This window comes from Tauraco erythrolophus, unplaced genomic scaffold, assembly GCF_009769465.1.
Source record: "Tauraco erythrolophus isolate bTauEry1 unplaced genomic scaffold, bTauEry1.pri scaffold_58_arrow_ctg1, whole genome shotgun sequence".
Classification (NCBI taxonomy): Eukaryota; Metazoa; Chordata; class Aves; order Musophagiformes; family Musophagidae; genus Tauraco; species Tauraco erythrolophus.
The window spans coordinates 222,118-236,705 of record NW_028238626.1 but is presented as its reverse complement, the minus strand read 5'-3'; the positions used below and the strand labels follow the sequence as shown (position 1 = coordinate 236,705).

At 62.2% G+C, this 14,588-nt stretch overlaps 1 protein-coding gene across 4 annotated transcripts in view; it reads left to right on the top strand.

Annotated features, from left to right (window-relative positions):
* Positions 1–14,588, top strand: part of AGAP3 (ArfGAP with GTPase domain, ankyrin repeat and PH domain 3) — a 142,599-nt gene that overhangs the window by 81,224 nt on the left and 46,787 nt on the right. For 2 of the 4 annotated variants that reach the window (XM_086630885.1, XM_086630883.1), the window contains exons 8-10: positions 36–191; positions 4,248–4,340; positions 13,405–13,509. In XM_086630885.1, the coding sequence (XP_086487011.1) occupies positions 36–191; positions 4,248–4,340; positions 13,405–13,509 (354 nt within the window). Of the gene's footprint in view, positions 1–35; positions 192–2,827; positions 2,891–4,247; positions 4,341–13,404; positions 13,510–14,588 lie in introns of those variants that run through there. The other 2 variants (XM_086630886.1, XM_086630887.1) reach the window with 2 other exon arrangements.

Below are 14,588 nucleotides of genomic sequence, written 5' to 3'. Positions count from 1 at the left end.
TCTCTGCCTGACTGTCCCGTCTCCTCCTGCCCCAGGCCACCAACGGCGGAGGAGCCTTCAGCGACTACTCCTCCTCTGTGCCCTCCACCCCCAGCATCAGCCAGCGGGAGCTGCGGATCGAGACCATCGCTGCCTCCAACACGCCCACCCCCATCCGCAAGCAGTCGAAGCGGCGCTCCAACATATTCACGGTAAGCGGCACTGGGGGGTCGGAGGAGCGTTGGGATGAGTGTTCCGAGGGGGAGGGAGCAGCTCCACGGCAGTCTTGCCCCACAGCCTTCCGTGCACTGTGTCCAGGCGGTCCGTGCTGTGCTGGCTGGGGAGGGGCGGTGGCCCGGGGCGCAGAGCCCGGGACGTGGGGGGTCTCCCCGTAGGAGTGTGCCTGTGTGGTGGGGAGGGGGAGGCTCCTGCCTGTGCTGGGAGCTGCTCCTGGGGGGTGTGTGCGTGGGGCAGCGAGCCCTTGAGAGCAGGCTGTCCCTTGCACACGTACGAGTGTGCACGGGGCGCGTGTGTGTGCGCACGTGTGCGTGAACAGAGCTCCCCCGTCTTCACTGGGAGAGCTGCACTTGGTGCGTGCGCAGCCCCGGTGAGCTCCGCTGTTCCTCTCCTCGGGACCCTGTCCCCGAACGTGGCACCAAGCCCCTGGCGACTGCGCCTCCTATTTGGTGCCAGCTGTGCGCTGCCAGCTGTGCGGTGCAGAGCCCGGTGCGTGGCACTGGGCCCCACTCACTCCAGTACCCAAACCCCGCGTCTGCGTGACGCGCAGCGCGCCTGGGAGCTGCTGCGGGGTCCGGCGGGAGCGGAGGCGTTAGGGAGCCGGCGGAGCCGTGGGCCCGGGCGCCGCAGGGTGCGTTGGCAGCTGTTATCCCTGCTGCGGAACTGCAGCCTGCCGCTCAGCACGCTCTCACACCGTGCACACCCCCGTGCCCGCGGCGTGCGTGCCGTCCTGCCCACGCACCCTCGCTGGTAGCGCAGCCCACGAGTTTCCCCGTGCACTCCCGGTCCCCGTGTCCAGCGTAGATAGCCCCTGTTCCCCACGTAAACGTGCTCCTCCGCCCCTGGTGCCCCTGTAAACGTGCCAGGCTCAAGCCTCTCTCCTCCTCCCCATCTAAGTGTGCTTTCCAGCCACCATTGCTCAGTACACCCGTGTCTGCTGTCTGTGCAACTGGCCACCACAAAGTCCTTGTACGTGTTGCACCGTGTCACCCTGTGCCCACAGCTGCCATTGCTCTGGACCCAGGCCACAGAAATGCACCCTGTCCCGTGCCCCATCCCTCTCCCTGCACTATTGGCATCCCAGATTCCCCCGGCTGGGAGTGTACCCATCCGCCCAGCTTCTGACGTCCCGGCAGCGTCTGCTCCAACGTCCTGAATGCTCCGTGCACTCCCCACGTTCGCATCTCATACACCTGCACGTGTTCCCAGCCCCCCCAGCGCACGTGCTCGCCCTGCGCCCCGCGCTGCCGGCCGTAGGCTGTCCCCCACCCACCTCCTCCTCCCGGCACACCGCCCTTTGCGGCGGAGCCGCTGCTCCTGACGCATGGATGTTTCCTCATGGACCCTCCCCTCTGTGTGCTTGCGCCTCCCCGAAGGCGCCCTGCAGGTCTGCTGTGGTCGGTGGTCACGCTTACTGTTGCACCTGGGCGCTGATGGATGCTTCTCCCTCCCCGCCGTTGCTCTCGCTCATGCTTGCTGCTGTGCACCAGTGCGCGCGGGGCGCTCATGCACTGCCACCCATCCTTCCGCTCGCCCGCGCGCCGACGGGTTCTGGACTCGCCGTCAGCTCATCTTCACGCTCTCTCACGTCTCCTGGCGCCCCGTGCTCAGCTCACTGGGTGTGGGCACGCTCGTGGCGGGGGGAGGAGGGCGGCTGGCTGTGGGGCTTACGCTTACCTGCTGTGGTCATCATCTGCCCAGGGCTCCCACTTGCTTGCTCATCCTGGGCTCAAGCTTGCGCACTCGCCGCGGGGCTCACCTGCGCTCATCGCGCTCACGCTCGTTCACCATGGGGCCGGGGCTCACGCTCGCTCACTCACCCGTGTGCCAGGGTTCACGCTCGCCCGTGTGCTGAGGCTCACGCTCGCCCACGTGCCGGGGCTCACGCTCGCTCGCCATGGGCCGGGGCTCACGCTTGCTTGCCCGTGTGCCGGGGCTCACGCTCACCCGCTCGCCCTTGTGCCGGTGCACACACACGGCTCACGTTGAAGGCTTCACCCCATTTGGTCGTGGCAGCAGCAGCAGCTCCCGACGCCTGCTCCCGCAGCGGGACAGGGCCAGGAAGAGCAGGGAAGGAAGGGAAGGCTGGTTTTGTGCCGCTAGCTTTTCCCAGGCAGGCAGCGTAGGCGTAGCCAGCAGCCCCCGTCCCCGCGGGGTCCCCCGGGGAGCACAGGCCTCCCTGGGGTCCGGCGCTGGGCAGGGCTGGTCTCCGCTCAGCTCCGGGAGCAGCCGCAGCCCCAGTCCCGAGCTGTGCCCAGCTCCTTTGGTCCAGCCCTCCTCCTCCTCCTCCTCCTCTCCTCCTCCTCCTCCTCTTCCTTCTCCTCTCCTCCTCCTCTCCTGCTCTTGCTCCCCTCCTGCTCCCCCCCTGCTCCCCACGCCGGATCGCCCCCACCGCCGCAGAGGCGGGGGTCCGCGTGCCGGAGACCACCAGGTGGAGACGGCCTCTGCCCGGCGGCGCCCACCCCGTCCCCGCCAGCCCCGACTGCTGCTGCCGCTGCGCCCGGCTCCGTGGCCCGTCCGCCTGCCCGCCCGCCGGCGCCCGTCGCTCACAGACTCGTGTCCATGTTCTGAGTATAACTTGCCAAACTCTTTATTCTTTCGATATTTGCAGATATGTGCCACTGTTTCCAACTTTTCATCAACAAAAAGGCCTTTCCAACTCCTTCCAAATTAGAAGATCCAGGTGGTTACACACGGCACCTCTGTACAAATTCTCTCACTTTTCATTGCCTCTCCAGGGCCGGATAAGGGATGGGCACTGGGATTGATCTAAGATTAGAGGCTCGCCCGCCCTCCAGCCAGCATGGGTCCCCCCTCGGAGACACGCAGGAGCCTTTTAAATCCCCCCAATGTAAAGTCTAGGAAGCGCTGAGACGGCCTGCGCCTGCACTTTAAGCCGGGACATTTCTGGGCCTGCCGGATGCTGTCTAGGCACTTTCCGTGCTCGGGGATGCCAGGCGGACCACCCTCCTGGGACGGGAAGACCTGCCGACCCGCCGGGACTGGGCGACAGCAGCGAGTGGAGCTGGACGGGCCAAAAGACGCTTTGCTGCTGCCTGCGGGAGCTGCTGCTGGCACCTGCCGCTGGCACCGGGCTCCTTCCTCCCTACCGCACCTCCTGCAGCCTGCATGGACTCCTGCTCCTCCTCCTCTTCCTCCTCGCAGCAGAGCAGCCATCTGTGTCTCTTTAGTTCTCTTCTCTTTCAATCTCTTTGTTTTGTTCTGGGCCCAAAAGCGAGTGAACGGGTGTCCCAGGCGCGCGGGGCTCGCGTCCCTTTCTGATCCAAAGCACACGGGGCGCTCCCGGACTGAGGGGGTGTGTAGGACACTCCAGAGAGACGCTGCCGCTGCCCTTCTGCCATTGTTGTGATTCTGAATGTATTGATTGTGCTCCATGCCGTGTATGACTTGGTATTTCCCCCTGTCCTAAGCACTTTGAATGAGTTCTGCTCAACAGACTGTGTATTTCATATTGTATTTATCGGAGTTTGCTCTCACCGCAGCCGCCCCCGGGGCCGGCGGGTTTTGCTCTCGACTCTCTAGACGTGTGGTAGATATTTATTGTCCATGCTCTTTTGTAAGGGGCTGGTATCTCTGCCCGGTGACCTGTGCTACTTTGTATGGTGCAAGTGTGTTAACGGAATAAATCTGTTGGATTAGTAGAGGTGTGAGTTCCTTCACTGCCTTAGCCTCTCCTGCTTCCATCCATGCTCCACCTGCATCCCATGCCATTTCTGTCTGTCGCCATGTCCCGTGTGCCCCCGTGGGAGGGGGGGGTCAGAGGCAGCCCCGTTCTGCTAGGAGTTGCGGGGGGAGAGGACAGCTTGCCGGGGGACAGGCGGTGGGGAGCCGGGGCTGGAATGTCCCTAGAGGGGCCGGGAGATGCCGGCTGCTCCGTGTGCGGGGAGACCTGCCCCGGGGGAGAGCGGTCTGCTCTGGTCTGCTCCGGCAGCCCGCTGGGGACCGCGGGGCCGTGCACTTCCATCTCCCGCGCCCCCGGCTCTAACGGACCTGTGTCTCTTCTCTTCCAGTCTCGGAAGGGCGCGGACCCGGAGCGGGAGAAGAAGGTGCCGGAGTGTAAAGCGGACAGTATCGGCAGCGGGCGGGCCATTCCCATGAAGCAGGTTCGATCCTCCTCCCTTCACCCCCGGGCGAGAGCAGGCTCCCACGGAGGTGCCGCGGGGCGTCGCAGCACGGATTGGGGTGCCTTCGCTTGGCACAACATGTGGGAGAGTGCGGAGGAGCTGGGTGCCCCCCGGCCCCGCCAACTGGGTGCCCTGGGGGGCTGCACATCTGCCTGCACCTGGCAGGCGCTGTGCCGGGGGTGCCGGCGTGGACCCCGTGCCGTGCGCGGGTGCTGGGTGTGGAGCAGGGGCTGCTCCGGCTGGCAGAGCGGTGCCGGTTCCAGCAGAGGGCATCCGCGCCCCGCGCCCGGGCCCCGGCCCCCCCGCCCCGGCTGTAGCCCCCCCTGCCGCACTGCTCCTCTCTTCTCCTCTCCTTTCCTCTCCTGCACCACTCTGCTCTTGCTCCTGCTCCTGCTCCTGCTCCTGCTCCATGCTGGCCCGGCTGCCCTCCGGCAGGACAGGGAGACTCTCCTCGTCACGGGCGATGGCAAAGCGCAGCGAACGCAGTGCCCGCGCCGTCAGCCATCCTGAATCGGAGGGAGCAGCCGCTTGCCCCGTAGCAGCACATTCGGCTCCTGCCTCCTGGCTTCCAGGGAAGCTCAAGCTGCCCGGAACCGACCCGGAGCGTTGCCTGCCCGTGGCCATCGGCTGGACGGCAGCGACGGGTAACGTCCGAGCGAGCCAGGTGGTATGGATTGGTTGGATGACGTTTCCACCAGGATTTCCTTGCAGTACTGGCAAGGCCCATCCGTACGCTGCTCTACAGCACCTGGCTGTGCCTCTGCCTTGCCCCCTGTGCCCCCCGTGCCTCTGCTCTGAGTCCATGTTTCATCCCACAGCCCTGGCTGCCTTCTCTCCGCTCCGCCTGCCCAGGCGCTGCCAACACAGAGCTGCTCTGCCCATGGGGCCGGTTACATCTCGGCATCGCAGGAGCACTGGGCGGTGGGGCGGGAGGGCAGAGTCTGCGTCCCGACCCGGTGCTGTCTCCCTGGTACCGTTTTGTGCTGAGTATTCACTGGAGAAAGAGGTCCTCGGGAAGGACCCGGTGAGACGGGGCTGACTGAGGGGTGGGGTGGTGGGGTGAAAGAGAGGGATCCTACAGCTGCTGGAGCTCCCAAAGCTTAGTGCCCGTTTCCAGACCATGTTTTAATACCGTGGCAGGTACGCGAAGGGCTGTCACTGCTGGGACGGCACTGGGGACTGGTAACAATGCAGGGTAGCAGTGCTGGGAGGAGGGCTGTGCTGGGGAGTGCAGTGTGCTGAATGTGGGCACTGGGGCTGGAGGGGAGTGGTGGCAGGGGGAGCGATGCCAGGGCAGGGGGAGCGATGCCGGGGCAGGGGGAGCGATGCCAGGGCAGGGGGAGTGATGCTGGGGCAGGGAGAGCGATGCCAGGATGGGGGGAGCAATGCCGGGGCAGGGGAGTGGTGCCGGCATGGGGGAGCGATGCTGGGGCAGGGGTAGCAATGCCAGGGTGGGGAGCAATGCCGGGGCTGGAAGCGATGCCAGGGCAGGGGGAGCAATGCTGGGGCAGGGGGAGTGATGCCAGGGCCGGGGGAGCGATGCCAGGGCAGGGGGAGCAATGCCGGGGCAGGGGGAGCAATGCCAGGGCAGGGGGAGCGATGCTGGGACTGGGGAGCAATTCCGGGGCAGGGACTGGGGGCCCTCACACGTGGGGGCTCTGCTTCCTGAGGGCCAGAGGTTTGCACAGCCCTGGCAGCTGCCCCTTCTCTCTGCAGCACAGGTCCTTTTTCCAGTCTGCCAGCTGGGGCAGGAATCAAGGCTGCTTTAACTATTTCGTCCACGGCTTCTGCTGCTGGGGTGCTTCCCCTCTGTCCACACCGCTCCCCTCGTTTCCAAGCAGAGCTGGCAGCTCTGGTCGGGACCCCGTGCTGGAGGCGGTGGGCATACTGGCCGCAGCAGCAGCCGACCCTGGCTTGGAGGGCTGCGAGGGGCACCCCGCGCTCTGCCGCCTGGCCTGGGTGCTGCCGTTGGGCCCCGCAGCGCGGTGGGTACCTGGGCTGCGCTGATGTTGAGTCAGCCTGGCACGGTGGGCGGGGGAGGCGGCGGCGGCTCTGCGGTGGGGAAGGGGAGGCTGAGAGCAGAGCGACCGGAGCCTTGGGCTGCGCCTGACTTATCTCCCCGAAACCGCGCTGCGGACTGCAGGAGGTCTGCTCATGGGACCATTTTCATTGGTTTCTGGACCTTTGGGCTGCTCTTTCCAGGATTTCCCTTCACCTAGCAGGGCAGGGTGCTTTCTGCGCCCGCTCCTGTGTCTCCGTTGCTAGCTGAGCCTGGCTCGTCCAGTCTGCTGGAGACTGCAGTGGTTTGGTGTGAGTACTGAGTTGTGCCTTGCTGTGGGCAGAGCAGTGTTGTTACTGTGTTGAACTGTGGGAAACTGAGGCAGACAAAGGCCAGGTCTGCAAAACAAAGCTTGCATGTCATTCCGGGGCTTTGCAAGAAGCAGCAGGTGCCAAACTACGTGCCTGGTTCAGGACCTGGATGAAGGGACCGGTTTGCACAGCAGCAGCTCGCTGGGAGAGCCCAGATCGGAACGTCACCCTCCGAGGTCTGGATCCGTGCCCAGGCTCAGGACTGGCACCTGCCATCCCCAGAGCTGCAGGAGGTGGTTTCGCAGAGGGGATCCTGGCAGATGTTTTACAGGGCCGTGTGCTGACACTGGGGGAAGCGGTGCCTTGTCCGAAAGGCAGGTGCCAGCTGATGGGAATGGCTCTCCCTCCCTGATCTGGGGCTGACTGTGACACCATACTGGAGCTGCCAGCCCTGGGGCTGTGCTCAGGCCATGGGGCACTGCTGTGACCTGTCTCTCAAGACGCTCTGGCACTCTGAAATTGCTGCCCCTCCACTGCTTGAATTGAACAGTTGTGCTACAGCATCCTAGGAAGGCACAGATTGTTCCTGAAGGACTGAAGAGGCCAATATCCCCGTGCCGGTTATGGGGGTGGCTTGGTGTAGACACCAGTGCAGTAGATCCAGAGTAGCCTCAGAGTGCTGCAGTTCTCCACCATCCCTGCCGTGGCCCTTCGCTGGGTCAGCCCTCCAGGAGCAGGAGCAGTGACTTGGTACCACCAATGAGAAAAGGAGTGAAGGCTCTCAGGAGCTGTAGCTCCGTTTCACAAAGCTTCAGAGAGGTGCTGATGGCTCTGCTCTGGTACGGACCTGCCCATCGTGGCGATCTCGTCACTGGCCATGTCTGTTGACAGGCAGCAAAGGAGCAGGCCCTTCAGCTGGCGTTACTCTTACGTGGTCTGGAGGTCCTGCCCAGCCGTAGGAGAGCAGAGGAGGCAGTCGTTCGGAGGGCTGTAGAGTGGCAGACATGCAGGATCTTCTGCCTGGGTGCTTGGCCGGTTTCGGACTGCTTCGCTCCGCTCCGCGTGCCCCGCGGGGCTGACGGCAGCAAACACGGTGTTCGGGGTGCTGCTGGTGGGTCACCCAGGGAGCCGTTCGTGTCCTCTGCTTGGAAGAACAAGACTGGTGGATGCTTCAGCTACCCAGAGATGGTCGAAGTCAGCAGGTGGTGCGGCGCGGCAGGAGGGGCCCTGTGGACTCCTTCCATGATGCCAGTGGCCGTGATCGCGGTGATTGGTGCACGATCTCTTCCTGGACCCCGTGGGAAGAGGACCAGTGCTGGGGACTGCCGGCTGCCTGGTTTGGTGCTTGCTGCTTTGGGCTCCTGCATGGAGCCAGCGCCAGTAGCCGGGAAGGCCAGCCACAGAGTGGGAGGCTGGGTAGGTGCTGCAGGAAGGAGAAGCGTTGGGCAGAGACGGTGCTCGGCTGAGAAGGGACAGACGCTGCCGCAGAGGTGCGGTGACTGGCGATCACTTGTCACCACCACCTCCAGCACGGCTGGGGACAACACCTGTGGGTGACCTGCCCCTCATGTCCCACGCACACCCAGGAAAGGTGGGAGTGCCCGGTGGTACGGGTGAGACCACGGATGTCGGGGCCCCTTTGTGCCCAGGACAGCACCGCCGCTCCCCCCGGTGCTGCTGCCAGTTCCACTGCTGGGGCTCGGAGTCCCTGTGCGAAGCATCCTGTCGGTGGTACGTGGGTCCGGGTGGTCTGGCGAGGTTGGAAGAGCTTCTTCATAGCTGGACGCTTGTCTCTGAGAAGTGGGTTAATTAGGCCGGGAGACTGAGCTGCCCCAGCTGTTCGTTACTGGGAATGAGCTCCTAATTGCACACGTACCAGATTCTTTCTGGGAAGCTGCACGGAATGCACAGGCAGCCCGGGGGTCCCCCGGCCCCTGGCCCGGCTCCGCTCGGGCCGCGCGCTCCAGCAGGGCCCAAGGCGGGCGGCTCCTCCTCCTCGGGAGCTGGGATCATGCTGGGAGCTTAGATTACATTTAAATTGCCATTTGCATTTTCCAATCAATACGCGACTTTACAATTAAGTTTGGTGTTAAAATTCTTAGCAAAAAGTGAGTGGAAGGGAGATTTGTGGAGTAAATGAGTCCTTTGGGGGCCATCGCTGCTCCCTGCTTCATTACGCTGCATATTGCTGCTGCTGCTTCTGCCGTGCACCACCGCCATCCGAACGCGGCACGGAGGCACCGGCGCCGGCCCACAAAATGCCGGGGAAGACAGGAAAAGTGGGGAGAGGAAGAGGGTTGGGCTCTCTGGCCTTTCGTCTCTGGCAGCTTCTTCCCTTCGTGCATGAATTCCGCGCTCGGAAATAAACTCGGGGAAGAGTTATTTCGTGTAAACCTTCCCGGGAGAAGCAGCGGGAGCGCGAGGTGTGGCGACGTGCCGGCGGAGGGCTCTCGGCAGACCGAGGAGCCCGGCACGGTGGGGCGGGTGCGCGGGAGCGTGCCGGGGACGTGCATGAAGGGGCGAGTTGGGCCGTGGGGATGCGACTGCCGCTGGTCCATTCCGCGTTCCGCCTGGCTGTGCCCTCTGCGCCCCTTCCTGCTGCTCTGGGAGCTTTCCCCCAGGGAAACCAGAGCTCTCTGGGTGCTGCTGGGCCAAACCTCCACGTTCTGCCATCAGAACAGAAGTCGGGCTGCAGAGTTGTGACCTCGAGGCAGTCAGCACAGCAATGCCGTCAGAACCTGGAATCCTCCCGGCTCCGTGCCCCCTCATAGTGCCCAGGACAGCAGCAGGCAACATGTCTCCCAAAGCTCTGTCCCTCCGTTCAGCAGTTTCTTGAAAATATTTGGCCTTAAGGGCCCCTTCCCCTCCCCTCATTTTATTAGATGTCTTCTTAGACTCTGTAGTTGCTCCAAATTTTGGACTCCTGTGCCTTCTGGCTTGAAAAAATGGGATGCCAGCGCTCAGTTCTGCGTCCAGACCTGCTGTTGCTGGGTTTCCATTTGTAGCTCCAGGTTTGTAGCTGAAGTGCCTGCAGCTGAACCCTTCTCCTCGGACAACACGTTTCTGGGGCTCGATAGAGGACGCAGCAGCCTGGCAGTGCGGAGTGGGTGTTTTTGTAGCACCAAGGTGTTCCGAGTCAAAGACACATCAAGGAGAGGAGAGGCAGCCAGAGGTTGTTGTTGTGCAGGACGTACTGGCGGGTCAGACCGCAGAGCTGAGCCGGGAGTAAGGCAGGAAGGGATCACCGTGCCCAGAAGCCAGGGAATGTCACCCAGTGACTTTGAGCCAAATTTGTAACTTCGGCCTGGTCTGGAGCGGATTGATTTGAAAGGTGGCAAACAAATGTTCTCAGATCCAGGGCATCCACCGTGTGTCTAGATTAGCTGGTGTAATGTTAAAGTATCTTCTATCTGAGGAGGAACAGTCGCTTCCACACGCCGCGTGGGAAACACGTGGCCCAGCAGTGCTGCTGGATCTTGTGCAGGTCAGACCCGGAGCAGAGCCAGCGTGTCCGGGCGTTGGGAAGTGCAGGAGCCACGCGCTGTGAGCGAGGGGACGGCTTACGGGAGCCAAGCGGCAGCCTTGCCGTTGGCACAGCGGTGCCCCGGGCGCGCTGCCGCATCCCAGTGAGGACGCTGCCCTGCGGGACAGCCAGACGTGCTCCGGGGCAAGTGGGTCAGTGCTCTCAGCAGCACATTCTGCAGCGCGGGAGTGACAGATCTGGGACTGTGAGTCCAGGAGAGAGAAGAGCACACGGAGACATCATGGTGGTCTTCAGGTAACGCTGATGGCTGCTGTGGAGCACCTGGCACCGCCCCGAGCAGTCACCGTGGCAGGACAAGTGCCGCGCTGCTGTTCCATCGCGGAGGTGCAGGAAGCGTCAGGATCCCATCTGCGGTGGGAGGAGCGGAGTCTCCATCACTGGTGGTTTTTCTGAAGAGGTCAGAGCGACGCGGGTACCCCTGAGCCTGCGCTGGGGAGGGATGTGGCGAGGTGGCTGCCAAACGCTCTCCCAGCTCTGCTGTGCCACGATGATACCACACCTGGAGGTGACCGCGTCTGCCTTGTCTGACCTGACAGCCCACTGCTGGCCTGAGTGACCTTCCCAACTGGAGTTACCTCCCAAACAGAGTTACCTTCCCAGACGGAGTTATCTCCCAACCCAAGTTACCTTCCCAGCTGGAATGACCTCCCAACCAGAATTACCTTACCAACCGGAGTGACCTCCCAGCCGGAGTTACCTCCCAACCAAGCATCCGGAGCTCAGGAGCTGCTCAGCGACGGTGTCTCCAGCCTAGAGCCAGTCTGCAGCGTGGTCTGGCCAGGTGTCCCCGGGAGCAGGACCTTACCGCAGTCCTGCTGAAATCCACTGTTCTCAGGAGCCCGGTTTGCCAGGCGATGGGAGGCAAGTGGTGCCCGTGACCAGGCACTGCGGTGATTTACGCCGTGCGGTTTCTGTGTTACCTTCGAGTCTTCTGGTTTTGTGTTTTCTTTGAGCTCACTGGGAGAAGACGTTGATTAAATAGTGAGGCTCTAATGCAGATTGGCCGGACCTTATACAAGTTCTTGTGTTGCACTTGGGTTTGCTGTTTGTGATTATGCTTGTTCTCATTTATGGTTATCTTTTGAGACCTCTCACTTGGCCAGTTCTTACTCCGTACCTTAATGGCTTTATGGGTTTTGTACAGTTGGTTTTTAATGGAGTGTGCTGCTCAGTTGAAATCCTGACAGAAAACTAAAAATGCTGTGTCAGCACAGTTACCGTTGTCGTCAGGTATCACCATCTGACCGAAAGTAGGATCAAACTTCTGAGATGACCTGTCTCCACGTTGGCTGGCGTTAGTTACGCTGCTGTCCCTCCTTCTTTGCTGATCACTTCTTGCGGTGGCCTTTCCGCAGTTTTGCCCAGCGTAAGCATCCGGCAAAGTGGCCGTGATTACAGGGGTCGTTGCACTTCCCCGTGCAGATCTTGGCAAAGCGTGAGCTTTCGGGCTGCTGCCATGTTCAAGGCATGTTAAAATCACCTTTTCACCGCTGCGGAGTGAGCTCTTCCGCCAGTTGTCTCGGAGCTCTGGAAGGCGAGGGATCAGGTCCCGCCACCACCACAGCTTCGCTTTCGCCGCTCTGTTTTAACGTTCCTTCCCTTGCACGAGCAGGAGGCGCTTCCTTTGCACACTGTTTGCTTCCCGAGTACCGAACGTAAGTGGTCATGGAGCACTTCTGCCTTTTCTGCATCATTTATTGCCGATTTCATGGTCGTGTCTGGCAGCGTTGTCGCCCCAGCATGTGCCAACCCCGACAACTTTCAGTTGTGTTCTTCCATCGCGTGGGCACGGCAGCCTCAGTCTCTAGGCAGTGGGACAGGGCCCCCAGATATGCCGAGGCTGGCAGGACAGAGACTTTCTGTCCAGGTTTTTGAGGAGGTGCTGGCCCAGGGCCCAGATTTTTGCCACGTTAGGAACAGCCAGTCTGGATGTCTGTCCAGACAGTGCTTTCGGAGGGCCCGGGCTCGACAGCTGGTAGATCCAGCTTTTTCCCAGACTCAAAAAGTTATTCATTCGTACTTTTGTCCCCCTGTGCTGTCCTTCCCTCCCTGCCGGTGGAATACTTGATGTTCTCTCCCCATTCCCTGCTCCGGAGCCCTTGTGCCGGGCTTCCCGCCCTGCCTTCCCTCTCCCTCTGCTCCTCGGGTCATCCCTGAGCATGATGAACTGCTGTGAGAAGCAGATTTCCTGGGGAGGCAAACTGGATGGGGAGAGGGTGAGGAGAGTCCAAGCTCTGGGCGTTGGTTCAGATCACTGGAAGTCACTGGGTTAGTTGAGGGTTGGGCTGCTGGGAAGAGGGAGCTGCAGGGCATGGGAGCACAGTCGCTCTCAGGCCCTGGGAGTGTGCCGTGCCTGAAGTCCGCAGGATGGGTCTCATGTAAAATCCTGATGGGGAAGGGGGATGACCAGCCCCTCGACTGCCAGGACCTGCTCTCCCTCCTGGAATGTGTCCCTGGCTCCCTTTGGGCGACGTCTCTAAGAAAGAATTGCAAGCAGGCGAGAGAATCCCTGCCCCACCCCTGGAGGTGTTCAAGGCCAGGTTGGATGAGGCTTTGAGCAACCTGGTGTAGTGGAGGGTGTCCCTGGCCATGGCAGGGGGGTTGGAACTGGATGATCTTTAAGGTCCCTTCCAACCCAAACCATTCTATGAATCTGCATCCTTGTGCGTCCTGGATAGTGGAGTGTTGTTCCACGGATTGGCCCCTGCCTGCCCCAAATTGTCCTTGCCTTAACCATGCCTCTGGCTGTGCTTTGGGTGATGGAAGAAGGTCTGGGAGCACTGTGGTAACAAAGCAAGCAGTGTTGGCTGGTGGTGAGGTTAGCCTCTGCCTTGTGTTGGCACTGTCCTTCAGCATAAGAAGAGTTGCCCAGAGGGAGCGATTTGGGACAGCAGAGTATGTGACAGGTCCCTCGGAGGATCTGGGCATCAGTACTGGCATGTGGAGACCCTCGTCTCTCAGAGTGAGGGGGTGGGCTGTCTGTGGAGAAGTGGTGAGGAAACGGGTGCAGCCCTTTTCCTACCAGTCCCGGGGCAAACGCTGTTGGGAAGGCCAACCTAGCAGATGTTTTCTTGAGGCCTGATCTTTGCATCTCTTCGAAGACCGATCTCCTACAAGGGGCAGTGCCGGAGCTGAGCGGGAGGTGCCTGTTCCAGACAAGGTCTGAGACTCTCAACGCTTCTCTTTTAGGGCATCCTCCTCAAGCGCAGTGGCAAGTCTCTCAACAAGGAGTGGAAGAAGAAATACGTGACGCTGTGTGACAACGGAGTCCTCACCTACCACCCCAGCCTGCATGTGAGTACTGCGCCGGCTTGGGCAGAGGAGCAGGGTGGGACAGAGCAGTGTCCACCTTCGTGCCACGGCTGCTGCTGCGGGTCCCCGTGCAGAAGCCGCAGCCACAGGGGGTTCCCTGGGAAGGGTTTGGCAGCAGAGGGTTCCCTGGGAGAGGTTGGCAGCAGATGACCATCCCAGTCTGTGCCGACCACAGGACCCTGTGCAGGAGCCTCAGCAGCAGCCCTCGACAGGGCAGGCGTGTTCCGCAGGGCTGTTTGTCACCAGGGCCTGGAGGAAACCTCTTCCCTCACGAAGGCTGTCCCTGCAGTGCCAGGCGGGGTGAGAAACGCTGATAGGAACGTGCTCTGCACGGAGTTACGCTGAGTAAACGCGTCTCTTTCCCCTGTTTGCCGTGCTCAGCCCGTTAGAGCAGGGGCTGGTGCCTCCCGGCATCGGGGTTGAGGAGCAGGCGGAGAACAGCCACGGCTGATGGTGCCATTTGGGTGTGGAATAATTTTCCTGGCTGCTAGGTATTGGGTAATGGAGATGAGGAGCCCGCCGAGCTGAGCTGTCACTCCGCGCCTCCCTGATCCCCTCCGCTGCGTGGCTCGGGCGCGCAGCTGCCTCCCCATCCATCTCTGCCGCCTCCCTGCTGTGGGGCTAATGGCTTCTTCCCGTTCCCTCTTGGGCACAGCTTGCTGCTGAGAGAGGGAGCCGCGGACAGGCACACCTGTGACACCGCGGCCCTCGCGGAGGGGACGTGCTGCAGCAGGGCGGATGGACACGGCCGGGGGGCGCAGGGCAGCGCTTGGGCACGGGGTGGGTCGGGGTGCCGGAGTGCTCGACAGGGCTGTAGGGAGAAGAGCAAAGTGTTGGAGCTCCAGTGCTGCCTCAGTGCTCCCGGGCTCCGGTTTGTCCCCGGTCCCAGACACACGGGTGTTGGAGTGCCCTGAGCCTCAGAGTCCTTCTCCTCATTTCTCACCCCCACGTCTCTGACTCACGGGCTTGCAACGCTCGGCCGTCCGGCTTCGGGGCCGCTGGGCCACTTACCCTTCCAGTCCTCACGGCGGAGGCCAGTCACTGCGTTTCCAGGAAAGGAG